At 38.4% G+C, this 26,996-nt stretch overlaps 5 protein-coding genes across 10 annotated transcripts in view; 3 read left to right on the forward strand and 2 right to left on the reverse strand.

The window, feature by feature from the left end:
- The first annotated feature begins 562 nt into the window (after positions 1-562).
- Positions 563-2,242, forward strand: LOC143207761 (uncharacterized). Its single transcript, XM_076421570.1, has 3 exons — positions 563-917; positions 1,077-1,244; positions 1,332-2,242. Exons 1-3 carry the CDS (start codon positions 892-894, stop codon positions 1,705-1,707), a joined length of 570 nt encoding a protein of 189 aa, XP_076277685.1. The 5' UTR covers positions 563-891; the 3' UTR covers positions 1,708-2,242.
- A 406-nt stretch (positions 2,243-2,648) lies between these two features.
- LOC143207482 (neuferricin) lies at positions 2,649-4,239 on the reverse strand. The gene is made up of 4 exons (XM_076421062.1): positions 3,715-4,239; positions 3,488-3,628; positions 3,077-3,263; positions 2,649-3,016 (listed from the first exon to the last, which is right to left on the reverse strand). Exons 1-4 carry the CDS (start codon positions 4,034-4,036, stop codon positions 2,827-2,829), a joined length of 840 nt encoding a protein of 279 aa, XP_076277177.1. The 5' UTR covers positions 4,037-4,239; the 3' UTR covers positions 2,649-2,826.
- A 635-nt stretch (positions 4,240-4,874) lies between these two features.
- LOC143221851 (gametogenetin-binding protein 2-like) lies at positions 4,875-9,913 on the forward strand. The gene is made up of 12 exons (XM_076447481.1): positions 4,875-5,149; positions 5,381-5,472; positions 6,304-6,494; positions 6,782-6,925; positions 6,997-7,209; positions 7,594-7,797; positions 7,873-8,041; positions 8,115-8,279; positions 8,356-8,445; positions 8,523-8,789; positions 8,872-9,273; positions 9,353-9,913. Exons 1-12 carry the CDS (start codon positions 5,101-5,103, stop codon positions 9,527-9,529), a joined length of 2,163 nt encoding a protein of 720 aa, XP_076303596.1. The 5' UTR covers positions 4,875-5,100; the 3' UTR covers positions 9,530-9,913.
- LOC143221993 (3-oxoacyl-[acyl-carrier-protein] synthase, mitochondrial) lies at positions 8,300-12,788 on the reverse strand. 2 transcript variants are annotated; one of them, XM_076419912.1, is made up of 3 exons: positions 12,308-12,788; positions 11,367-11,747; positions 8,300-11,297 (listed from the first exon to the last, which is right to left on the reverse strand). In XM_076419912.1, the coding sequence occupies exons 1-3, from the start codon at positions 12,504-12,506 to the stop codon at positions 10,555-10,557; spliced, it is 1,323 nt and encodes a 440-aa protein (XP_076276027.1). In that variant the 5' UTR covers positions 12,507-12,788; the 3' UTR covers positions 8,300-10,554. The 2 variants fall into 2 exon arrangements, with proteins under 2 accessions (XP_076276027.1, XP_076276107.1); XM_076419992.1 differs by having other exon boundaries at positions 11,367-12,245; positions 12,368-12,508.
- Positions 12,789-13,187: 399 nt separating this feature from the next.
- LOC143212692 (telomerase-binding protein EST1A) overlaps positions 13,188-26,996 on the forward strand; it is a 169,694-nt gene continuing 155,885 nt past the window's right edge. Inside the window, exons 1-17 of one of the 5 annotated variants that reach the window (XM_076432154.1) lie at positions 13,190-13,493; positions 14,317-14,749; positions 14,831-15,119; positions 15,198-15,467; positions 15,552-15,799; positions 15,862-16,062; positions 16,138-16,270; positions 16,344-16,516; positions 16,594-16,815; positions 17,036-17,368; positions 17,434-17,610; positions 17,686-18,210; positions 18,285-18,363; positions 18,438-18,548; positions 18,632-18,643; positions 19,340-19,564; positions 19,786-19,847. In XM_076432154.1, the coding sequence (XP_076288269.1) occupies positions 13,445-13,493; positions 14,317-14,749; positions 14,831-15,119; positions 15,198-15,467; positions 15,552-15,799; positions 15,862-16,062; positions 16,138-16,270; positions 16,344-16,516; positions 16,594-16,815; positions 17,036-17,368; positions 17,434-17,610; positions 17,686-18,210; positions 18,285-18,363; positions 18,438-18,548; positions 18,632-18,643; positions 19,340-19,564; positions 19,786-19,847 (3,542 nt within the window). In that variant the 5' untranslated portion in view covers positions 13,190-13,444. Of the gene's footprint in view, positions 13,494-13,675; positions 13,701-14,316; positions 14,750-14,830; positions 15,120-15,197; positions 15,468-15,551; positions 15,800-15,861; positions 16,063-16,137; positions 16,271-16,343; positions 16,517-16,593; positions 16,816-17,035; positions 17,369-17,433; positions 17,611-17,685; positions 18,211-18,284; positions 18,364-18,437; positions 18,549-18,631; positions 18,644-19,339; positions 19,565-19,785; positions 19,848-26,996 lie in introns of those variants that run through there. The other 4 variants (XM_076432975.1, XM_076434638.1, XM_076433782.1 and 1 more) reach the window with 4 other exon arrangements.

A 26,996-nucleotide genomic window follows, 5' to 3' on the forward strand; every position in this document is an offset into this window, starting at 1 on the left:
TGTTGTAAAGTCTCTATATTCTATATATATAGAGCGTGTTATTTAAGTATAGAGCGGGAAAACTCGCGCATGCGCGACGATTCTAGCGTCACTGAAGTACAAAATCGGGTACCTTGATCGCCCCGCATAGCCGTATAGCTTCGCAAAATCTTTTGTTGTACTGTAGAACGCAGATACGTTCCTGGATTCGCCGCGCATGCGCGAGTTTCCCCGTACCAGTTCACGTTCACAACCACGGTGCATTATACAGGTGTGCCGACTTCCCTCAAAAAACTGAGGCAGATGAGTCGTAATTCTCTGGCCGCCGCCAGACGGCGCATGGTCCCAGGTACTGTACATGTGCGAATGAGATTGCAATCGCGGGGATTGCGGGCGCGCTGCTGAATACACACAATCATACTCATTCGCACATGTGCGGTACCTGGAACCATGCGCCGTCTGGCGGCGGCCAGAGAATTACGACTCATCTGCCTCCAAATTTCAGCATTACAGAGATGCTAAGTCGGCACACCTGTATAATGCACCGTGTTCACAACCATTCACAACAACACTCAACACTGCCCTCGACGGCGACAGGCGACAGGCGACCAGACCAGGGGGTGTAAGCTGGACAGGACGACGACGACGTCGACGACAGCGACAGTGTCGCTACCATCGCTACCAGTCGCTACGACTGGCTACGACCAGCTACGACACTGTGGTTCACTGTGGTTATCAGGTTATGGTTATGTATGTTATGTAGCGATAGTTCAGGACTTGTAGGAAGAGTGGGAAGAGTGCGTCGTTAGTCGTTACTCTTCTTGGTGTACACAGAAACTGGTGTACAGCACAATCGGTGGAGTGAAGTGAAATTATTGGAATAAAAACCGGCCAATACATGCATACATTCAAATGGAAGAAGCGCAATCGAACCTAATGTAAGTTATTTAAAATATATTATTATGCTCCAAGGAGGTGTCAGAATATAAAATTGAAGTTTAAGGATCATTAATTCAATAATGTATATTGTTTGTTTTTGTCAATCGTGTGGCTCTTGAAAAATTAGTTTGGTCTCAACGCACATTACTATTTTTCAGACAAGAAAAGCACGATACAGATGATATGAATTTACCTGCTGTAACAGCCAGTTTAGAAATGCTTACGGTAGATACAAATTTTACACATACTGGCAGAAAGAAGGCGCACAGACGAAGAGCATCTTGCATCAATCCTACTCAAACTCTTAGCGAAAGTCTTAATAGAAGGTATAATTGTTATTTGTTATAATGTATCTCCGAGCGTTAAAGCACTTTAATGATTCTATTAGATAAAATATTTATATATGTCGTTAGATGCAGTTTAAGACCAAGAAAACGAACTAGCACAGAAATGGAAAAGAACGATAAACAGAACAAAACACAAGAAGGAGAAGATGCTAAAAATTATTATTTACATAAAAATCTGAAACGCAAATTAAATACTCTGGAAACGATTTATGAAGAAAAAGATGATGGAAATGAAAATAGTAAATTAATGAGCGTAAAAAGATACAAACGTATGATACAATTTCAAGATAAACCTTCAGATTATAAACTAAAGAAGAGGAGAGCAAAAATTAAGAATCTAATTAGTTTCAAGCGAAGATGCGCATCTATGCAGACGTTGCTTGATAAACTTAATAGTATTACAGCAGAATCCCCTGCAAAGATTAATAGCGAGACAAAATGATAATGATATACAGAAGTATTGAAATACAATGCAGAATGAGTTGTGATGAAATCTTATTTATTGAAATAATCTTTCTTTTCGTAATGAAACTTCACTTTTAACTCTGTTTTTCAATTTTTTGTATAATTATATTAATATATATTGCGTGAAAAGTGCAAATAAAAGTACTGTATACGGGTGAGAAGAAGGCATGCAGAATGGCACAGGTTGTCGACATTGTCAGTTCGAACACTAGCAAAATTAAGTACCTAATAACTAGACTACAGATTTTTATGCATTTATGAAGAAGTTAAGTGGATGGAATATAAAACAGTGAATGTTGTTTTAAACGTAAACAGATTATTAAGGAATAAAATGAGATTGTTTTTATTTTGCATAAAGATCCACAGTCTACTAATAACGAATCAGGCCCACATTCCTTCCAGCCGTGGACGACACTTACCATTGTATGTACTAATGAAAGAATCCACTTTTACAACGTATTTTTAAGTAAAGATGTAATATCATTTGTGTTACATATATACTTACTCTGTAAGACAGGTATTATTAAAAACATAATTTTCCTCATTCATGATGATTTATACAAATATGATATTAAATTTCTTTTTTTTACATATAATATCATCTTGATTCAAGTATGTATTATATATTTGAATTTGCTCTCTATTCGCTTATCTACGAATTTACTTAAATTGTACTTCATTTGATGCATTTATATGATCTTATATTTAAATAATAACTTTTTAATCACATACAAATGTGCATCTTCTAAGTGCAATGAAATACATCTTGAATCACAATAACGAAAATGTTCAACAAACATGTAAAATTACATAAACTGAAAAAGACTGATGGAATAAACAAATGTTCTAATTGTAAGTATGTATTCATTTAATGTTTTACGTCTATTCGAAATGAGAACAATAATAATTACGATGTAGTGTTTCTTATAAATATACTATATTTTTTATCATAAATGATGTACAATTGTATTTATAGTGTCGAAATATTATAGTTTCGTAAGTGCACAATATAAAAAAATAATAAAATCTAGTAAATATTTACATGGATGAAGTGAATATTGAGGTATTACTATATCGTCGATAATGCTATGTTTAGTTATGTATTATCTATCTTTACAGAGCATTTTATTGAAAGTTTGTCGCATCCGACATATTCTCTAAGCATACCTTTAGCTTCCTCATACTCTTTGCTATCGAGCTTAACACACGCACACCTAGATTGTTGCGAACCAGGAGATTCGAATAACATTCTTGGTACACCAATCCAATCTCTTGCTATTCCCCCACTAAAAAGAATCGATTAAAAATGTTTCGACAAAAGAGATTATTTTTGCAAAAAGTTCTACCTCTTTTTAGTACACCATACTAGAGTTCCAGAGTCTGGTTTCCATTCTATATTGCATGGAGGAAACATCCTTTTCCTATGTTCCTCGTTTAATTCTAGTTCTTTAGATTGCTTTAACATTCTTTGTATGTTATGCATTTCTGCGGTCGGACTACCATCCTCGTGGTAGTGTCTACCACTTAGTTTGCCTACATCAAAAGGAATATGCTTCTGATGTCAGAAATATTTATGAATATATTTGCGGTTCTAAGGAAGAACGCTACATGTCACAATTTTAAAAAATTTGAGTTGATGCATTAATTGAACTTTAGAGTATAGGATTCACGTTTTTACCAGAAGAAAGTCAAAAGTTAAAGTATGTGACATGCAATGTTTTTCCTTACAATCACAGATATTACGAATTATAGCCAACCTTTGTAGATATAGTTCTCATTATAAAATTTTACCCAGTCATTTAATGCTTTGATTTTCTGCAAAGACAGTGAAGAAACATCATCTGTTAAGCCTTCGTCATTAAATTCACCTGTGATAAAAGCTAATGATGCATCTCGACCTACAAACGCATGTATTTAAATATACATGACAAATTATTAACAAAACATGTATATGTGATAAATATAATCGTATCATAATTTATACCAGTAAAGACATGATAAGTAGCTCCAGGACCATAATGTTTTGCACCTTTTGTAACATCGAAAACTTGCCCTAATATCGAGATATATAAACCATCTTTCAAGTTTGTATATTTTCCAAGTTCATTCTGTGCGAATACTTTCTGATCCACATTAGCTTCTGAAATTGAATTCGGGTTTCTATCCAAACTAGAATAAATATTACCAATAATATTTATTCCTTTTTGCATAAAATCATCAAATTTTATTTTGTTCAGATAATCGTGCGTGTATAGAAGATATACAGATATAAACAGTGGAAATAACCAAAGATACTTGGAAAACATAATTTGATTAAACGCTTTATTCGTAATCAACTTTCTACATTCACAACACGAACTTATGTGTCGTGAATATTGAAATCAATAACTGAAGAAATCAGCAACGATACAATTCATATAATTGTATAAATATTTTGAACAAAAAACATACATAATTCCTCGAAGAATGCTCTGTGTACGCTGGTGTACGCCTGTATATATATATATACATTGATATACATATCGGATCGGATCCAATCGGATCTCGTCTCGGATCCACAGAACGCCGCGTTTCGAACGCGAAAGGCGGGACATATAAATACTTTTGAATACATCGATCATTATTTCTCTACTCATAACGTAATATTACATCAAATTCTCATAACTATAAGCGTGTATATATATATATATATATATGTATATATTTAATAATGAGGATTACGATATAAAAAAGAGAGAGAGGATTATAATATAATATAATGATTCTGTAGCGAAATGTATTACCGAGAAGGAAGTTTGAAATATATAGTGTTTAAAATGGGAATATAAGGTTCATTTTGAATTTCTGAAGTACAAAATTTCGAAATTACAACGCGTAACGTAGACAATATACATATAACGTAGAACAATACGTGTTCATATATGTTTAATTTCAAAAATATTTGTAAAGTATTATAAACACTAGTCTTTGTGAAATATTATACTGAAGGGGAAAAAAATTGTGGAAAAGATGATTTCATATATAACATTCGAACATATGAATTTCACCGCCTTCTGAGCCTATTACGCTAGCTCCTCTGCCAAGTTGGCAAATATTTTATCTTCTCTTTTGCTTCGAGTAGTCGGTACGTGCCCTCATCAATCCTTAACGATAAATATCATTCTAATATAATGCGCACTGGCATGCGCTCAGGCGCGTACCACCTTATTTTTGTTCTAGGTTCGCTGGAAAAAAAATTGCTCAAATTCTACGGTCCTACTGATACAGCTTTTCGTTAGCGAATAACTCGAGTCTTTCGCAAGGAAACAATACACGTAGAATACGTCGAATTTTTATTCTTTTATCAGATACACAACAGACAATTCATTCTATGGGACTTTGTACCAAAAGCGGCTTCAAAGGAAAGAGATTAGGGACAGGTATGTGCAATTAGAATAAGGATAGCGCTCGGAGAGGGAAGCGGGACAATGCACGCAGGGCGGAAGTGAGAAACCACTCGTTGCAAATGGCAGACGTATGATACCGTCTACTTATTTTTCTGGTGTATCCGTGGCAGTGGATTAACGATTCGGAGCGTGTGTGCATTGTGTCGTTCGGCAAGATCGGACGTTATTGCATGTCGAATCGTTGGTAATAAAGATATTCAACAGCGATGGCGAAGTTGGTGAACGTTTGGCGGGACGATGACCCGGTCGATTTGACGCGAAGACAAATGCCGTTGATTGTTGATGAGAATCTCACGGTGAGCACAATTCTCGTCGGTTAACATTCTCAAATACATATATTCGTTTGTCGAAAACTAACGGCTTAACAGGACTTACGTAATGGCATTCTATGATATTTCTGACTTAACCTAAACGTGGCTATGAATGCATGCCTATGGCATAACTAATTAGGAGTATACTGTGTTTAATATCGGTACTCCGCTTAACAATCGTTGATTGCTGGCAGTCGAACGTCGAACGTGATTCATGTTCCTATGAATCAATAGTCGCCTCTCAACTGTCGGTTGTTCTATTATTATGATTTTAAACTCGCTTGTTTTCTTGCGAAAATAAAGAATGTCAAACGTCGCTCCTTTTTTCTTTTTTTAATTCATTGATTAGATACTATTTATGCAGCGAACGAAACGAAAACTTGAACAATAAAATTATCAAATATTGCGATGTATAAATAGTAGGTTCTTATATTCGCATAAAATAAGTAGAATCGTATAATTCTGATGAGAACCATTTTAGTATTTTTTTTATATTCGATATATGTATAACTTTTTGTTATTCTTTTTCAAAATAACATCCGAATATATCGTCTGACCGAAATAACATCGGAGTTTATAATTTAATATCATAGGAATAATCTTGGCTTCTTCTATAAATGATTATGGATGTAAATTAGTTATTATATTAGCATAAAATAAGAAAGAAATAATATTTTTTTATATTTAATATATATAACTTTTTGTTATTCTTTTTTAAAATAACATTCGAATTTATCATCTGATGTATCGTCCGACCGAGATAACATCAGAGTTTATAATGGAATATTATAGAAATAATTTTAACTTCTTCGATAGATGATTATGGATATAAATGGTCTGGGAGCAATCTGTGATAATCCATTAGTACGTGGTAAACAGCTTGACGAATTCACGAAAAAATTGGACATGCTTACAAAGGAAGAAATCAAAGCATCGTTTAAAGTAACATGCAAGGATATGCTGGCAATTCTAGGTCAAGCTGTGCCATGTATTGGATGCAGGAGAAGGTAAAAAACTATATGATATTGTACTTATATGTGCTCATAATTATGAAAGTGGTCTAAGTCGTATATTTCTTGTTCCAAGATATTTAAGAGAAAAGGATATTAACACTAAATGAATTCCATATAATGTTGAAATAACAAGCTCTATCTAACTGTTCGTTTTTGACCACTTTCGTACTTATTCGGAGCTGAATACATTTCTCTGTATTATTTGGAGCTGGAAAGATATCTCCTGAAACAGGACAGGGGCCCAATACCATGTATTGAATTTTTATATTTTATGTATTTAGCGTTGAAAGATTGTTCTACGACCTCATGAAATCAGGACACCCGGCATTAGATCCTCTGATTATTACACCTGAGGGTTTACTATCGATAAAAGATGACGTTTTAGGATCACCGCAATTATTATGTACAATGTTGCAAGGACATAGGTAATGACATTCACATTGTAATGTATTTATTACGAGTATGTACAATCTAAAGCAATTTGGTTTTTATACAGCACAAGGTTAAATAGTTTAGTTGAAAGACAACCTAGAAGTAAGAAGTCACGAAGATGTGTATTGCATTCATTGGAAATTCAACGTATGAGGCCACTGCCGAGTGCGTGGAGAGAAGTATGGGATTGTATGGAACTCCCATGTCGACAGGAACTTGCTCTGATAGAAACTGATACTCTCGACGCCACCTTAGACACATATTTACGTAAACATCGGTAAGATCATAAGTAGACTCGGACTGCAAGGATGCAGGATGCGCCTTCTCATTTCTTGATAATATAAAGATGGGGTTTTTCAGTAGTTAAAAGCATTAGATGAAAGATCAATCTATATAGGCTGCAGTCGCCTTCAAAAGTCCTATTTTTATGTTCACGAGGCGTAATTTGCATTATTCGTAAAGCTGTGACAGCTACATGCTGCAGAATAATGCAAATTACGCCTCGTAAACGTGAATATAAAACTTTTTGGCTACTGAAAAACACCATCTTTGCATTATCGAGAAACGAGAAGACACATCTCACACCCACGCAATCCTGGAAACGAGTCTACCTCCTTAAGTAATTTGTAATTGAAATTTTCTATCGTGTATGCTTTTATAGATTCTGTGGAGAATGTCGAACGAAGGTGATATTAGCATCTTCCTTGTTAACAACAGAACCGGAGCCAGCGAAAGAAACAGGTTATGTTGCCGCCCTATACTCTGGAATTAAACGTTGCATACAAGATAGACATGTACATTTACCTACTAGTACAGATTATATTAATACCTTAATTGGTCGAGCTCAACCAGAACTCATGGGAAGGTACGTAGTTGCGGACGTTTATTATCACAAAGTTTGTGTCAGGATTTCATCAGTACAGGACACATGAAATTACAGGGAACGGCATGCAAAAACATTAGAAATTGCTCAGGAAGAAGTACTTACATGTTTAGGTATATGTGTTGCCGAACGATTGCATAGAGTTCATCGACGATTAAGAGAAGAAGAAACTGTGTGTAAAGTACTAGCTGCTGTTGCAGTTGACGCATTGTCCAGGAACTTTGAAGTATTAATAGTGAAATTAATGCTCAGTGCGCACTAGCAAATGAATTTGTACATGGTTAAATGATTCTTTATAGATGGCTGTAGAAGTTAAGCAGGGTATTTCTCAATTAGAACTTCTATATGAAGAATTAACGAGGGAAGAAATAGCGAAGAAACAACGGCGAGAAAAGTTACGTTTAAAACGCAAGAAGAAGAAAGAACGTCGTTACGAAACGGAAGAAAAGGAAAATACGTGCGAGGTAAGCTGCTCCTTAGCATCGAAATTTTCGAAATTAACAAACGTGTTTAGTTATTCATTTAATTGTATACATATAGTGTTTAAGCAAAAGGCAAAGTGGTAGCTGCGAAACACAGTGTGTTTGTGCAGATTCAAAACCCACAACACAGAATGTAGATCGACATAAGGTATTGATTCAACGTTGCTTAATTATTAGAACGGCTGAACTTCTGAAAATTTCAAAAACGCTATACTCCTTTTTCAGTTACAAGTATTAGATCCTAAAAACGAGGGACCACCTACGTGTAAATGTCCAGACTGCACAAAGAAGTCAACGTCTAGTATATCGCAATCGCAAAGTCAGACGCAGCTAGCATTCCCCAAAAAAACGTCGAACCTACAAAAGAATGGTTTTAAGAAAGATTTGTCTGAATCGAAGTCGAAATTTACGACAAATCAAACGAAAAAGCATAACACTCCCGTTAAGAATCTTTCCGAAGAAGAACTATTTGAAGCTTGCGAGTCGTGTAAGGTAATAATACAATGTATCAATACATGCATTCTATGCATGTATTAACGTTACTTGTAAGATTTATATGTCGTTCAATACGCAGGACTGTTCGGAGAAAATTGAAGATGATGATTGGCATAGTCTGGAAGATTGTAAACACTCGATGACGAAAGACATAGTACATGGTTGGATAGGAAAACCAAGCAAGAGATACATGTGGATAGAAATGAAAAAACGTTTCGAATTATCGATTTCAGAGAGGAAAAGTCGTTCTTCGAGTGAACAATCGTCGCAGGATTGTGGTTATTCTTCGGAACACAATATTAGTAGTTCTTCTCTTCCTAGTACACCGGAAGGATCAGAAGTAGCCTGCAGTGATGGATGTTGTAACCATGAAAGAGATTGTCATGACATACGATCATCTGATAAACTTGTTCATTCCAATTCTAGCATCTCATTATTGAAGGAAAAGGGCGGCGGTCTAACGCTTACGCAAATGTTAGAAGTAAGCGTTTAATGTTCTACATTTCAATTTTGATGCGTTTATTCTTTTTCCATTTGTAACATGGCTTATTGATTCTCAGGAGTCCCATTTGTCAGATGACGAAGAAAAAGAAAGTTATATTCCAGCGGAGGAAGTGTTGGAGTTTAAATCGCGAATGTGCCAAGTTCTTGAAAAACGACAAGAACTTCGTCAAACGCTTAGAAAACGTTTCGCTATCTTATGCAGCCATCATAAACCCTTTACCATTCCTAATTAAAAGTTTCTACTAGGTACAGTTACTTAATAGAATACAATCTTTCTTTTTTTTACATTGATTTACTGCCAATAGAAACACACGAATGCAATAGATGTATTTTGGATAATTGTTATTATTGGAGGACAACCTTCCTGTGTGAATAAAATATCGTTGGAGATGTACATCGTAAGAACGTCATATGATATATGGTTTATTTGCAAGCAGTAAACTACGTCTAATAAACTAGAGGTGTAATGAAAATGATTATGCCTTGAATTTTGTTGTGTTCTATGCAGCTCAATTCAAAAGAAATAAAAGACAACTTTGTAGATGAAAATATGTAATTATAAAGGAATTAGATTGAAAATATAATGTCGATTAATTCCGACAACTGGTTTTCAGGAATCATAAATGATCAAATTAATGCATAAATAAGAATGTATTACATCAGTGTTCAGAGTTAAATGAACCTTATTTTTCTTTATAATACATAATTCGTGTGAGCATGTATTAGCTAGAAAATTTTTAAATCAATTGCACGTAATAAACAATTGCGTAGATGATCTTCATTAATTACTACATACTTTATATGAGTTTTATTTTTCTGGAAGTAACTGTTACGCGCACACGCGCGCGCGGCTTACTTTCTAACAAATTGAACGTAAATGTTGTAATAATTATAATATATTATATAAAAATCATTGTAAAATAGACATTGCATTCTACATTATTTCAAATTATATTCTCTCTTCAATCTTATATAACAAATTTAATTTTAAAAGTCTGTTTTTTTTTTACAAGATATATATTACATCAGTTTCGTTTTATATTATATAAAAATATGAATATTTAAGGCATTGTAATCTTAGCATAAGTCAACAAACGCTATTCTAATGTAAATTAACAGAATTATGCATATACGTTCGACTCCTTTTTGTAGATACAACGTATGTATTAATTAATGTACACAAGGGAATGACTAGTTCATATTATGTTGGGTGTAATTATGCTTCTTCTCACGATATATATTAGTTCAATATTTTCTCTCATTCTTTGTAGTCTGCAACGCATAAACATGCATTCGTTCCACCAAAACCAAAAGCATTTTTTAGAGCTACACGTCTTGATACTGGCTTCCAATCTTTTTTAGCATTCGGGGCAAAATTCAAGCATGTTTCTGTATCCAGATTTTGTAAATTTAATGTTGGTGGTATTACACCATGTTTGATGGCTAAAACAGTGAAAGCTGCTTCTAAATTTCCTGCTGCGCCTAATAAGTGACCGTGAGCCCCTTTTGTACTAGAAACAGTCACATTCTCGCTATGTTGCCCCATAAATGATTCTATAGCTTTTAATTCGATAGCATCACCCAAGGGAGTGGAAGTCGCGTGCGCGCTGATGAAAGTAATTTCACTGGCGTCTATACCAGCATCTTTCACAGCTCTATCCATAGCTAATATGGCACCGGTACCATCTTCGCTGGGTGCAGTTAAATGCACCGCATCGCCAGACAAACCATATCCTAACATTTCTGCATAAATTTTAGCATTTCTTGAAAGTGCATGAGTTAATTCTTCCAATACTAGTATAGCAGTGCCTTCTCCCATAACAAATCCATCTCTTTCTCTGTCAAATGGACGTGATGCTTCTTCTGGGCAATCATTCCTCGAAGTACTTAATGCTCTAAGTCTACAGAAAGCAGCTATGGCAAGTGGACTTATGCACGCTTCTGCTCCACCGCAGACCATTACAGATGTTTGTCCACCACGGATGAAACGAAACGCATCGCCTAAATATTAAGCTAAATATTAGTTATTTATAGTTGAAGTGAACTATTCGTATTCATTAAAATGTATACCAATCGCGTGCGCTCCAGTTGCACATGCTGTCGATACAGAATGATTTGGTCCACGAAAACCATATTTAATACTAATTTGTCCTGCAGCCATATTAGGCAAAATTCTCGGTATAAAATAAGGATTGACTTTGTTGTATCCTTTCTTTAGCGCTTCGTATGTTGTACACACGTCAACTAAATCTATCATTCCAACACCTACTGCTACACCTGTATCTTGCTTGTCTATTTCATCGGTTGGTTTCCATTTTGCATCTTCCAACGCCATTTCTGTGGCTATTAAAGCATAAGCAGTGGCAGAACACATCGTACGTAACTCACTGCTCGAGAATTGAGACTGTATGTTGAATTCGTTGGGTCCATTTCCTTTAGGTATTAATGCTCCTATCCCAGAGTAATTAAATATATTTAAGGGGGTAGTCTCGTTTCCAGAATTGCAAGGATGTGCCTTCTCATTCCTCAATAATGCAAAGATGGGGTTTTCCTTCGACATAGTTTTTCAAGGTCAAAAATTGTTTATGTTTCTTCCTCTATAATTTTCTCTTATTCTTCAACATTTCAGCTTTAGCCTCGTCGAAGCCTTTGCAGATCTCAAAAAAATAAAAATTGTACTAAATTCTGTCAAATTTTATATTGCACCCTTTTTTGAAAAATTTCAGAAGCCATAAATGAATAAAGATCCGCAGTTTACTCATGAGATACTTGGGTAAAGGTACTACATAGCTCTCTAATGTAAATTATGCCTCGTAAACATAGAAATAGGAGTTTGAAGGCGACTGCAGCCCAGATTGATCTTCTATCTATTTAGTGCATTTGACTACTGAAATACTCTGTCTTTGTAATATCGAGAAATAAGAAGGTGCATCCCGCACCCTTGCAATCCTGGAAACGAGTAGAATTACTTTAATTATTGAAAGAATACGAATATTTTATTGAAATCTTACCAATTTTACAAGGTAATTTATCATAATCTGGCTCAGTCAATTTGGTAACACCAGACTTACAGTTAATAAGATTATTCCAGGAATTTTCAACACCTACTCCTAGCGGACACAATATTCCCATTCCTGTCACCACAACTCGCCGCTTGCTTCTTGTAGCGGTTGTTAATGTACGATTAATAATAACAAGTGGAGCTAACATTTTACCGGTAAGAATGTTTGTTAAAAATATTATACTTTGAGGTTATAAATTGTTAAAATATCACTTGTTGCAAACAAATATTTGGCCTTCTACTTAGGATAGAAATGTCCTTCGACTTCATCGTGAAAATAATAATTAAAAAGAACGAAGTGATTTTGAAACTTTATTAAAAAATCTGCTATGAAAACAGTTCTATTCACTTTAGTTCACTCAAGACCCGAACAAATAATCTGGCGCTGCAACTTTCAGTTTCTCAGTATGCACTGTACTTTTCACTGTGGCTTTTCCATAAGCTCTGGCATAAGTTCATAATTCATAACATTAATTTTTATATATATACTTATGCTGACTTATGCGTATTCTGGAACGAAATGAAAATGATTTATGTTACTCGTAAGAAATCTTCAGCGTGTTACGATAATTCACAAATTATTTACTTTTGAACATAATGTTCTTTATCATCGTTTTCTGTTTTCAATCAAATATTATTAGAAATTATATTACATGTTCTTGTGGTTGTCATATTGGCACATCGAATTGCATCAATTTACTATTCGATTTCGTAAGATTTCATTAATAGTTCTAAAATAGCATTTTGTCCAATTTCAAGAATTTCTGATGTTTAAAATATATGCATTATAACCAAACACCATTATATATGTGTTTTTCAAGATGTACAAGAAATTGTAGTTACTAAAGAATATTTTAGAACTATATTTTCAAAATTTTCGTTGATCAAATATATGATCAAAATTTTCGCACGTTTTATTTGAAAAATCTGACGGCTGATACGACTGAAAGGACAAAGACAATAGCGTGTGTTCGAATTACTTCTTTGTACCTTTGTTGATTCTGAGTTTCATTTATCGACTGGATTAGAAGTACATACAATCGTATTCCTTGATTTCATAAAAATTTTGATATGATTGTACTTCAATATGGCGAACCGCGACAAAGGACGCAGAAAGTGGGGAGAATTTTTACAAGGTATTTTCGAAAAAATAATATTACTGAATTATATAAACGTGTTAATTTATAATTTCAGGATTTCACCTTGTGCGTGTATAATTAATATACATGTATGCTTTATCGTAATTTTGTTGAGTGTATTCACAGAACTAACCTCACCAAACAAGCTAACCTAAAATACTGCAGGAATTATTGTGCTGTGATATATTGTGAAATTTTACCACAGTAAGAAATAAATTCAGTGCGATCAACATTTTCAATTGAGCTCCTCTAAAAGATGTGAATTTACTTAAAACAGATATAGATTATATAACAATTACATCGAATTTTTAAGAATTGATAGGAACTGTAGTTACTGTCAAGAGTGTCAACAACCACTATCGAACTATTATACTTAACAAAGCATTCTATCTAACTAATGGTAATATTTGCGAATTAGGTATAAATAATCTTTTGTTAATTTGCATGGAAGATACTTTCAACAACGTATTACAAAAAAAATGTTAAAAGTACATATACTTTAACACGATTTGACGCAAATTGATCTATTGTTTAATAGTATTCGTAATAAAAATTGTATAGTGAGCCATATTTGTAATTTACTTACAGAATTTTAATGTGCTTATTTCGATAGATTATGAATTTTTTTCCGAGTTAACAGTGTCTATTAAAATTGATGTTTTTGTTATTTAGTATAATCTATTATGACGAAAAATCTGTTATTTTTTCTAGAATCGATTTACTGTTTGAACATTGTGTTTCGATGATATTCAAACGTTATATGCTGATATATTTCTTTGTGTATGGAGCAGTTTTTATAATATGTTATACTAAATTTCAGATAATACAAAATCAGAAAAGGATAGATCAATAGGAATGCGTGGTGGAGGAAACAGAGCTCCCCAAGCTTTGTATAGGCCAGGAAGTGGACCTCTTCGGAAGTCGGGTAGATCCACAGATGATTTAGAGAATGAGAACATCTCGCTGGAGGCAACTAAACCAAGCTCCGTCCAACATCGTTTGAAGCAGTCACAACTGAACAGATCCAATCAAAGTTTTAATAGTCCACCATCGTCTCAAGTTGAACATGCGACAGAGAAATTGAACGATTTAAACATAAACTACAGATCTAATGCAGACATCGAACAGGCACAAGGTTCTTCTCAAAATAGCAACTTAGGAGATTCAAGGAGGAAAACCAAGAAACCGGAACAACAGCTATACGTTCCCAAGAAAGTAAAAGAAGCATTGGCCGAACAGGATATCTCAAATAGGTGAAGATTGTGAAAGTGTATTTGTTTCCATGTTATCAAATAATTGTATGGACATTAATCAATATTTTCTGTACCCTTTAGATCACATAATCAAGGGGTTTGGGACCGAGATCAAGATAGAGAACGCAGCGAAGACCGTGACTCTCATTCCAATCGCAGCCATAAAAGCGATAGTCATCATAATCGTTCGGGTGGTCGTGGTGGTCGAGACAATGATAATGGAAATAGAGGCAGAGACGATCACGGAAAAAGATATTCAAATCGTCGGAATCGACACGGCAATGAAAATGAGGAGCGTTGGCGATCTGATTCTCCTCTATCTAACAGAAGCTTCGGAAATCGGAAAGATAATTCCCGCGAAGTTAGACAGGTCAGGGAAAATTGCAATGTAACATTTAATGCTGTATAATTAACATTTCTTTTCAATTTCCGATGTTCGGTCTTTCAGGGTTCGGAACCACTTTTTGCAACAATGAACCATGTAAATGATTTCAATCGTACTAGAGATACACGTAGCGTAGAACCGGAGAAGTTTCAAGGGAAACCACCTTCAGGGAAATGGGGTGGTCCAAAAGATAGTTTACCGAAAAATATAAAGATAGAGCACTTACCACCTCGGTTCCAGAAAAAGTATCTGATCGATAATGGTTTACCGTTACCACCAAGCAATCCATTGCCTGCAGAAGACACATGGAATGGCAGTAGTATCACATTTCAGGTATGTCGTAGAGTATTTTTACATTCGCAGAGATTGTATCGAACTTTTTATCGAAGTTGTAAAATCCATGTATTCTCTTTAAAGGGATCAACAAGCTATAATTATCCACCTGCAATGCAACATTCTCAAACTATGCAGAATTTACCACCATCTGGCCCATTACCTCCACAACCTAGCTGGTCGAACACAGTTCCAGCAAGAAGTAGAGGTAGAGGGAGACTCCGACCTGAAGAAATAGAGAGTTCAACAAACATGTTCAGATGTGTTACACCTGATCAATATTCAGCTCCAAGTTCCCGGTCCCATACACCAAGTCAAGAGTACATGCAAAGGTATATAAATATATATAAATCTTTTTAAGGAACAAATATGATGTTTCGTCCACTTTGAAAAGCAGGTCTTACGATCGTCGTGGTAGCAACAGCACTATGTACACCAGTATGGAAAGTTTAAGCCGTGCTGACAGTTCAATGATGTTGCCACCACCGTCAGTGTCGCCTGTAACTTCAACATCCAGTGTGAATAAACGTCAGAGTTCGCCCGACAGTCATCGCCGGGGAACGTCACCGCCGCCAGCTTTCCACCGTACTCAAACGTAACGATCCTTTTTAAAAGTGATTTGTCAACATTCCTGTCTACTATCATTTCATTTAATATTTTCGTTTTGAAGGCAACGACAAAATAGCAGTGCGCCGGACCGTAATACAGCACCGGAAAAGAAAACTAATCCACAAAATTTAAGCATTAGTCCATCGAAAAGTGAATCTCTTAATACCGGATCGAATACAGTTGACCATGTGTTTGTAAGTATCTTTACTGAAAATGTGAATACACTTGATACTAATGTATACATCGCATTTAAACAATAATATTTAGGATTGGAATGAGGAAGTTGAGTTGCATGAAAAATTGGAAGCCGAGCGCGCAAGTCGTAGTTCTTCTGTATTAAGTTTGCGTGAAAATGTTAACATGTCTGGAAATGAAACTACAACCAGCGGTTACTCTCGACGTAAAAAAAAAAAGCGTGAAAAGCGACAGATGGCGGATCGGTAAGTGTACTTCAGCAGTGTAAGCAGTACTTCAGCGAATAGTGTATTGTGAATATAATGCTTTGAACATGTTTCAGGAGCAGCAGCAGGGACAAAGCTCGAGTTAATAGTCGTGATCGGCAGAACAATCAACAGAACAGAGAAAATGATAACTACAACAACAATCAGAAGAATAATAATAGCAGTAGAAGATACGATCACAGAAGACCACGCAATATCATACAACATAGCCGGGAATCTAGTAAAGATAGAAATTATCGTAGTAGTAGTAGAAATTTTGATGATCTTCACAGACATAGGTAAAAACTATTTGGTTAAATATTACTGGACTGCGGATCTTTATGCAAGATAAAAATTTCCCAAGACAATTTTAAGGAATGCTAGTTCAATGGCAATTGAATTTCTCTTTTGAATAATTTGAACAAGTCCTGTAATATGCATGCATTCATATCCGCAGTCTGCATATTACATTTCGTGTCAGATATGTGCTAGAATTAGAGATAAATGTTTGATTTTTAGAGCATCGGATCGATATTTGGATGAAAATTGGAGAACAGGAAGAAAAATGTCAGCTTGTGAATCCGACGACGGACGACACACGCCGAGTGTTGCTTCTCACTCTGCCCCTGTGTCAAACACCACTTTGAATTTATCATCGCACCAAACATCTTCTAGCGGATACACCAATCCTCAGCCACCGGGTGTATTGGTATTACCAGATACTAACCAATCTCCGCCTAATCCAGTTTCAAGACAACAAGGGATGCAGCAACAAAGAACATTATTCAATCACAACAATCCCAATAAACCGATTGTGGTTCCTTCGCCCAACAGCAGGGCAGCAGTACAAAGGTAAAAATAACTTCTTCTCATTTTTATGTTGAGTTACGCGTCTAATAAAAATTGTTTCTTTTCAGAGAGAGCGACAGCTCGACACAAAGTTCCACTGTCCCAGTGTTCCAATCTCACGGAGGTATTACTTCACCACATCATAGTTTTCAAGGAGCACATTTGGACGGTGTACCACCCCCATATATGCCGAATGACCAATTTGGAAGTACAAGACCTTCGTGGTACGATCCATACTCAGATAGGTATGTAACAATGATACGCTACCGATTAAAACTAGAAATAAATCCGTTTCATCAACGTAATTTCTTATTCAACAGTTTTCGATCAGCTAAGAATCCTTACTTACTTCTGGACATAGAACGCGCCGATTTAGAGTTGCAGTGGATATTGAGCTCTGGCGGGTTCACGACAAATTGGGAAAGAGTTTTATACATAAGGCACTTCTTGCAAGAAAGTTTGAGAACTCTGCTCGAAACCGACATCAAATTTTGCCAAGCCGAGAACGTTGAACAACACTTTTGGAAGATACTTTTTTATAATATGATCGAAATGCTTCGGAAGGGCATGCCTAAAGAAAGTTCTGAAGGACGGGAACATTACAAGAAAATGATGTTGAAGATCATTGACGAAGGCACTGTATATTTAGAAAGTTTGTTAACAGTCCTCGAAAGCAAATACGAATTTAAATTGGACATGTTTCTTGCGTCGTCAACTTTGCCTAAAGGCCTTGGAATCTTGGGTTTGGCTTTGGTAAGCGCGCAGAAGATATACTTGTTTTTGGGCGACTTGGCCAGATACAGAGAACAAGCAAACGAAACGAATAATTATGGAAAATCAAGACAGTAAGTGCAAATAAACGAATGATAATGTTTTTTCGGTCCGAGAAGCTGAATTTAACGTTTTAATATTATCTTAGGTGGTATTTGAAAGCGCAACAACTTAATCCAAAGAATGGTAGGCCCTACAATCAGCTTGCCTTATTAGCTCATTATGCTGTAAGTATCGCAAAGTCAAAGCTAAATAAATAAATGATCAGAAAGTAAAAACAACTTCCAACTTTTCCTTTTAGCGACGAAAATTGGATGCAGTATATTATTATATGAGATCTCTCATGGCATCAAATCCATTTCAATCTGCGAGGGAGAGTCTAATTGGGCTTTTCGAGGAAAACAGGAAAAAGGTACGATAAGCGTTCAGACAATTTTTGAATACGGTTGTATTAATACTAACTTTAATAATATTTTGATTCTGTTTTGCCGCCAGTATCTGCATTACGTAAGTAAATTTCGATACTTGGTGTGATTTATTTAGACATCTTAACCCGATGCTTAAAAATCAGTTCCTCCATCTATGCGCTGCTTAATACATACTACAATTTGTCTCGCGCGTAATAGAAACTTTTCATCAATTTTCTTGCGCATCATAGATAGTGCCGCACGCTTATAGTTGAACATATTCTATTGATATTTCCTAGATAGCGATGATGATTTCAAGTAAGATCTTGCTATGTTTGAATGAATTTGATTGTGTCATTCATAGCGATCTTAAATGGTAATAATCGTGGTGACAATCAGTTCTCTCGGAAAAGAAAAATAGGAACATAGTTGAGAATATAGTACGCTGCATATACTGCTATAGATTGTTAGCTGTAAATGAATGCACCGTTTCTATTAGTTGTCAGCACTACATTGCACAAGATGTTAGCATGCATATTTTATAGCTGCCAACAAAAGGTACAAACATTTTATAAGATTCCAATGTATAATGTCTGTATCTTGGTATTTGAGAGATTTTAGGGGCCATTGCCTCCCCGACCATCGAGTACACCTCTAGTCGTTGTATACGAACATTAGATAGATCTTTCAAGAAATAAATAATAGAACGAACTCTCATTTACATTATGCACAATGCTGTTTCTCAATAGAATTACGCGTATGATAGCTTTATTGACCGTGATACGTGTTTTAACAGTACGAGTCCACCGAACGGAAACGAAAAGAAGAAAGGGAATGGAAGGAAAGGGCTAGGATGAAAGAAAAAGAAGGTGCGAACAACGTTGGTGGTGGATTGAGAAGGGAGATTTGGATTCACCCTGGTGGTAGACGAGTTCGTCGTACAACTACTGCAGCCACTGCCAATGAAGCGAGATTGTCCCATAGCGATTTAGAAGAATTGGCACAACTAAGTAGCGTCGAGGTGAGTTTTAAAAACGAATAACTTCTTCAAAATTCGACCCAACGGCTTGAGTTCTTGTTTTTGAGACGTTAGAAGGAACAGTTTACTAGCTAATGTGTAAATAGTTTTTAAAAATTATTATTAGTTGCAACTGCGAAGGAAAAAGTGAAGGTTTTTTAGATTTAAATATTTTAAGGATGATTCGAAAGTGCCATCATTGACGTACGTTATTTTATTTCCAGGTGAACAAGAGGTTCGTCACGTCTTACCTACATGTCCACGGAAAGCTGATCACCAAGATAGGGTAAGTAATTCATCAGAATTGCATACACCTTTGGCGGTAGAGCACGTTTCGGAAACGAAGTATTCTTGCTATGTATATCGGTTGTCGAGCGTACATTCAACGGGCCAATATACTCGAAGGAAACGATGTGCAATTCTCAGCCGTGTTTCCACTGAACAGCACATTTACACGGGGACCAATGAATCGCTGGTAACTGTGTTATGTTTCCTTGTGTAAATACCTGCGGAGGCTGCGCGCACTGTTTGTTTAACGCGTTTCCGTGAAGCATCAGCGTTTTCGTTACCTGGCGAATTGTGCTGCTGCAAAGTTGAGAATTTTCTGAAACTGCATATGCAATAATTGTTTGTTGTACTGTACAGTAAGTCCTCGACTTACGCGGATTCGTAGAGACGCAGATTCTTAGAAGCGAATCAGAAAAACCAATTCCAAACTGTGAAACTCGTTTTTTAATAACCTTTCAGCGGTGGCGCACAGTGGGACCTTTCGTCCAAATCGGAGACAAAATCAAAGAACTTTCGATAGAAATGAGATAGAGCGATGAAATTTTTTCAAAATTAAAGCTGAAACATGGCAGAATATGGGAAAAATAGGGAGATTATGGTACGAACGTTTTATAACCTTGAGAAAATTCGTTTAATTTAAAAAAAATTTCATCACTCTACCTCATTTCTATCGAAAGTTCTTTGATTTTGTCTCCGATTTGGACGAAAGGTCCCACTGTGTGGCGCTCAGGTGCTATTCGACTTACGCCGAAAGCGCTGGAACGAATCAACCGCGTAAGTCGCGGACTTACTGTATTTTAGAAAGTGAGATTCACACGACACTATAACATATGAATAGGAACATCCGTTGATCAGTTTCATTCATGAAAGCGTAATGCAACAAGCAATATCATTCGTTCAATGCATAACAAACCTAACGGTACGTTTTATAAGTTTGCTCAAGAGCACTTACTCGCTATACGTTCGCATTACGTCACGATATTACCGTGTTCCGTCGTTTATTATGCAAGCAAAGTTCTAATGGTTCCCAGCTGGGCTATAACAGGGAATTCGTAACTCAAAGGGCTCACTGCGTGTGTAACTTTGCTCGCTATATAGATCTCGGTTCTATTATTAATTGCACCGTCGAGATTTCAGTGCTGCCGATACGTTACTGCCTATGTACTTCGGAAACGTTACGATGGACTTATCGATGCCGCAATAATGACCGCACAGTCACTTAAATAATGTTCACTTTTAATTCGACGTTCGCCGCCTGTCTTACTTACTGTGCTAAACTTAACGATACGATTTTCGAGTCAACGACTCCTGTCGTCAGATTGTCTTTTTCCCGGCAGGATCTTGCTCACCGTTCGCTTGCTTTATTTACTAATTCGGTCAGTATTAAACATGGAAGTCCCTGAGGATTTTCTAAAATTAGTCCGGCAATTAATCACACGGAGCACCGCAGAAAGCTCGTTCGTAGCATCTTCATCAATTTTCTTTCTTGTCCAGTGCTTCGGCGCGCTTACCACGGTCTTCTTATAAGGCGAAAGGTCGCTCATAGACAAGGTGAACTGCTCCGGAAATATTCCTCGGTAATTAGCGTTGAGCAATTAACAGTCGCAGAATTACAAGCGCCGCGGCGCGAGGTCGAACTGTTCATCTTTCTTCCATTAAATTTGATTGCTTAGTAGTCGCCTCGACGAGTTTCGTCGGTTTGCTTGTTTACTGAATCATTATTGTGGAAAAATGAAGAAAAGAAAAGCAGATCCGGCCGATCGAAGGTTGTGCCGTGAATCAAGTCCAGCGTCTTTCGCATAATGCAAACGTTGGTACGTAACACGGTTGCCGATGCACCGTATCGCCTCGCGTTGCATAATGATGGATTATTCTTCTTACTCGGATCAGAAACCGTTCGCAGCCTTGCCCCCTTGAAATTACTTCCGCTGCGCCGCGGTGCACTTGAATCGGCCTGCATTGATTCTACCTTGTTCGAAACGGTTTTGCGGAACGACCTCGATCAATCATGCCTCGGCCCTCAATTAATACTAAACGTCCTGCGCCACGGAATCCTTCGATCCCAGATCGCAGACTGTGGTCACCTTGGTCGCAAGTTATCATTCGACGTTCTAAGAATTTCGAAGATCTTGTTTTGATAGAATCATCTCGACAAGGAAACGTCGCCGTACCCACAGTTTCAAGAATTTCGAAAGTTTGAGAGCATCTTGCTTCGATCGAATCATATCTGAGGTGTGGGGATCATTTAAAATCAAACCCGAAGGAAAATCACTCGTGTTCGACTCATGTTCGCGCAAAAAACCGAGAGGATATCGCATATATTTCTTTGCAAAGGGGATCGTAGCCGACACCGGCTTATTAGATGTAATATTCGAAGGTACGGCAGCCAAGGTGATATTACGGGCTCCATAAGAGCGTCGTGGAATGTAATAAAGATCGAGTACATTCAACATTCTCGCCGTATCACACCATTTCGAGCAGTACGTATCGCCGACGCGACGGTGCATTTCTGTGGAAGACAACAGGGTCGAGTATGCTTCGAAAAAGGGCGAAGCAACCGACACGAACGAAAAAGCTGAAGAGATGAAAGAAAACGGGGGAGGGGAGGGGTGGAGAGGGAGCAAAACGATAGGTGATGTATGCTAATAGTACTAATAGAGTCTCGTCTTCGGTGTATGCTCGTTGCAGAAAAGTTCAGCCGTTCCCACGTGTGAAAAACGAGCGTTACAGGTTCGCTGGTAGCAAAGAAAGAAAGAAAGAAAGAAAGAGAAAGAGAGTGCGAGGAGGCAGAGAGGCTGGACTCGGCGCGGTCAGGAGGCGCTTTACGATTAGCAATCCATTGCGCACATAATCATAATGAAATGTATCCTCTCCGATTCCTTTTTAGCCCTCTCACTCTTTTTTCTCCGGCGTTTCCCTCCGCGCCTCGAGTCTCTCTTCTTCTCTCGAGCGATCCATCGATCGTTCCCCCGTTTTCTTCGTTCCTCTCTGGCCAGGCCCGACTCGGCCCGGCCTGGGCCCAGCCCGGCTCCCGGCCCAGTCCAGCTCGTGATCCCTAGAACCCTGTCGAGCTCGCCGTGTGGCCACGTACGCCGGCACGTAACTTCGTGTTTTCTTGCACGGCGGTAAAAATGTTAATTGACAATTGCGTGGCGCCACCGGCCACCGTCTCGCCTCATCCTCGGCCAGGACCTGCGCCTCAGATGCCGCGGCCTGTAGCGATGGGACCAAATCCTGTCCCTCGAACAAGTGCCGCTCACTTTTACATCGGTACCTTTTCGCAGCAGTGCCCGATTAAATTTACATCTTTCTTGTCTCCCCTCTTTACATTATATTCATTCTCCAGCCACGGCTGTTGACGACATGATTAAAAAGAATCGTTTACGTGTGTCGGGAACATGTACTCTGTACATGGTTCAGGTTCGATGCTTTGGGTTAGGTTTCAAGGGCGTTTCTATACGGGTAAAATCGAGTCAACGCAGTCTGTTGACCTACCACTCACAGCTCTCCAGAACAAACTGCTTTCCCACACCGAAAAGCAGTTTCCGCAGTTTTCTTGAAAAGATATCTTCTAAACCATGCACGGGTGACAGACGTTCTCTGATACGCCCTGCTAGCACCATTGATTCCCCTGGGGCTTCACAGCAAATAAAGGGACGCCTGATTTTGTGAGTTCGGCATACCTTTCTCCGTAGCAACAGCGGTGGTTGTTAAGATAACTACTCGTTTGGGTATACAAACAATTATCAAGCGGGCGGATATCCTCGTCATTCGTTTGTTTCCATTCTGCAGTCAGAATTACGTGAGTAAAGCGTGCGAATCGAGGTTCTACCGAATCGTTCATTGTGCTCGGAATTATGTCACGTTTCAGCTCATCCGAAACGGAAAAATGTCACAAATATGTTGGCAAAAGTGTCACGAGAAAAGGATCGAACACAAAAAAATGACTTTCTAAATTTACAAATTGTAGTTCAGTTGAAAGATCGTCGAGATTATCGTTCACAGGTGATTCTCCGCGAAATCTACGGTTTGCGAAGACGTCGAACTCAATCCCATCACTAGCTACGCGTCATCCTTCTCCGTGTACCCGGTGTCTTGGTTGGTAACGACCTTGCCGGTACCTTGCAGGTACGTTTAATTGTAGCGACGCTGACTCCATGACGCGTCATACCCAATAGTCGTAAAATCGGTATCGATATACTCTCGGCAGCGGATCGTCGCCGGGATTTATGGTCGCGGCCACGCAAAAAGGTGTTCCCTTATAGTTCTCGCTGTTCGGCCGGGTGATTTATTCGCGCCGCGCAGCCGGTTCTTGACGGAATTTATCGGGCTCCGCTCGTTTTGCTTCGATCGGACTGTTGGCTGTCTGAAAAGAGTCGCGGATCCGTCCGTTCGCCGTTGTCGCCGTTTGCTCCTTTTGTAACCCGTCCTTTCATCCTCCTGACGTGTCTTTTTGAATCCGCCGAGTTTTCTAATTTATGGAACCGTCAGCTTGCTGCGAACGGTTTACAAATGTGTTAAGAGCGTGTTCATAGAGACCGAGCGAAAGAACCTCAGTAACCGAGCGGTATCTTTTACCGAATCCCGATAAATTCGAGAATCTCGAAAGTTTTGGGTACCTGTCCCATATTTCGGGTTTTCGCACACCTCTGAATAGTTACCATTCATGAAAACAATTTTCTAAAAACAAAGAGAGAAAGATAAAAGGTGCGAATCGATTCGTAGTGTTTGGAAACCCGAAAACGTCGCATCAGCAGCTTTCATTCCGTCTCGTTAGCGTGCGGATCACAGTTCGGCGAAAACTTTTCAATTTACCCTCGGAGGTTCCGCGCGCATAATTGGTTTCGCAATGCAGGAAGCGAAAAGAGAGAAAAGGAAAGAGAAAGAGCGAGCGAGACAGAGAGATAGCGAAGCCAATGGGTGGAGCGGCATAGATAGGACGAGGGGGCGTGAGAGGGGGCATGTAGGAAGGGATGTCAGTTCGCCGGGTTCCCTGGAATATACTTACGGATCTATAATTGGAATTGGTAGTGAACTGGTGCCATTGGTTAGGTGGTTGTTACCGGCGCGATACGTGCGTGGCATAGACACGCGTGTAGAGCCCGTGTCCTCCACGGGGAAGAGAAAAGGAGGTTGACCGAAGGGTTCCAAGGGGGAGGGGATCGGGAGACGAAGAGGGATCAGTAGGGGAGGGTAGAAAAGGTAGTCCAAGGTAGTCCCTAGGCAGTTAGACCCCGTAGGCTTCTTCGGGGCCTGTCCGACGGTGTTGCTATGTTGCGTTGTTGCCTGCGAGTGCCGTAATGGATTTGGCTCATTACTGACCGAGCATCGTCCTGCTCCTTTAAGTTATATGCCCTCAAGGACGACTTCCATCGCAACATGCCCTTTCTCGAACTGTTTCCATACGCGTCGAGATATACTCTTCGTCATATCGCCGGTCGCATTTATCATTAGGCCCTCGGATGCGTCTTTATCTGGCGCTCCGGAACGCTGATGATACTTCGCCGGACAGCCGTCGACGGTCCCTAAGCTGTTCGGTAATTTATGGTGCGCTCTTTGCTGAATTTCGCGATTGTTTAAACCCCTTGACAATGACCTCTGTTGCAAACAAGGCTTCCACCAAAAAATCGCCATCCGACCGCTCGCACCGTGATTTCGGAAACACCTTGTATGAAAAGGGCGTAGGGGTGCGAATTAACGAATAGGGTAGTTGGTACAGGGGGATGAAGATCGGCGGAAGATTCGTCACAGGTTGGTCAGCCGTGGTCTCGCCGGTTGAAACGGCTATCGGGGACCATCGACAGGCAACAGGAATCCAGATAGTCATGGCACGGTGCATACGTGCAGTCGGTCGTTGAAGATGGTTGGGTTCTGGTCCGAAGCTGCGGTGTCCAAGGGTGTCCTTGAAGCGGGCGGGGTCGTCACTCGAGGGCCCGCAGGTAAACGACCATCAGAATCCATGTGTGTTAGCAGTCGAGGCCTTATAGCGTATCTTACACTCGTACTACTTAACTTTCTGCATCTGTATATGTGACGTTGTTCTGCCTCCTTCCTTCTTTCACCCTCTCTCCTCCTTCCGATCCCCCCTCTCTCTCGCCCCGCACTATTCCCCTTCGTTCCTCGTCTCTTTCTGCCTCGCGTCGCGGATAAAAGAGGCTACTGGCTTCTCTTACTTTACAAGTGTTATGAAATGGCAATCCCTCCTCCTTCTTATCCTCGTTCCTCCTCCATTCCCCTTCCTCCTCTTCCTCCTCCTTCTTCTCCACCTCGTCCCTCTCCTCGTCGTCAGCCGGCACCAATTTATAGGTTTAATTACCACGTCGTTGCGCACGTCGACGCTCGTTCGAGATTACCAGAAGTAATCTCTACGAACCGGCGAGAGGGAAGCACTCCAAAACCGAAACTTTATCTACGATCATCGAAATGATAGCCGCGGTCGGACGAGCCTGACGTCGTTGACTCTTAGCGGGGCATTCCCATTTGGAGCCGTCAATTTTAGACAATTTACGAGATCAAAGATGGTTAGGTTATTAGCGGTCAAGTGTTTACAACCCTCATTTTCGTAACTCAAGCTGGCAGAATGGTGAAACAACGAAGCTGAATGAAACGACAAATAATGAACTTTGCTGATTACTAGACACTTTCTGTAAATTTTATTTTTAGTGGCCTTTGTAGATCCGAAATAAATAGAAATCGTACCGAATTCTACCGAATTTCATGTTCTAGTATTTCGTGAAAATTTTCGGATGTCGTAAACGCATAAAGATCCGCAGTCTACCGATTACTTTATTCAGAATAATGTAATAAATATTTACACAATCGGTTACACAATGTTAATCTCAAGTGATATGCTGCTCTGGAATCATACAATAATTTAAATAATATTAATGATAATTGCATGAAAATATTACAATGTGAAACACTCGGCTTATAATCACTAGACTGCGGATTTTATGCATTTATGACAAAAATGGGTACGTACAATTCAAAACAGTTGAGGTATTAAAAAGATTTAAGGCCACCAGTGTATTAGTTTCACCTTAACAAGATAATCAAAAGAAGAATGAAGCTTCTATTTGGCTCCTATGTCTTGCAATCAACGCAAACATTTTTTATTTTGCATAAAGATCCGCAGTCTAATAATATT

This window comes from Lasioglossum baleicum, chromosome 1 (assembly GCF_051020765.1).
Source record: "Lasioglossum baleicum chromosome 1, iyLasBale1, whole genome shotgun sequence".
NCBI lineage: Eukaryota > Metazoa > Arthropoda > Insecta > Hymenoptera > Halictidae > Lasioglossum > Lasioglossum baleicum.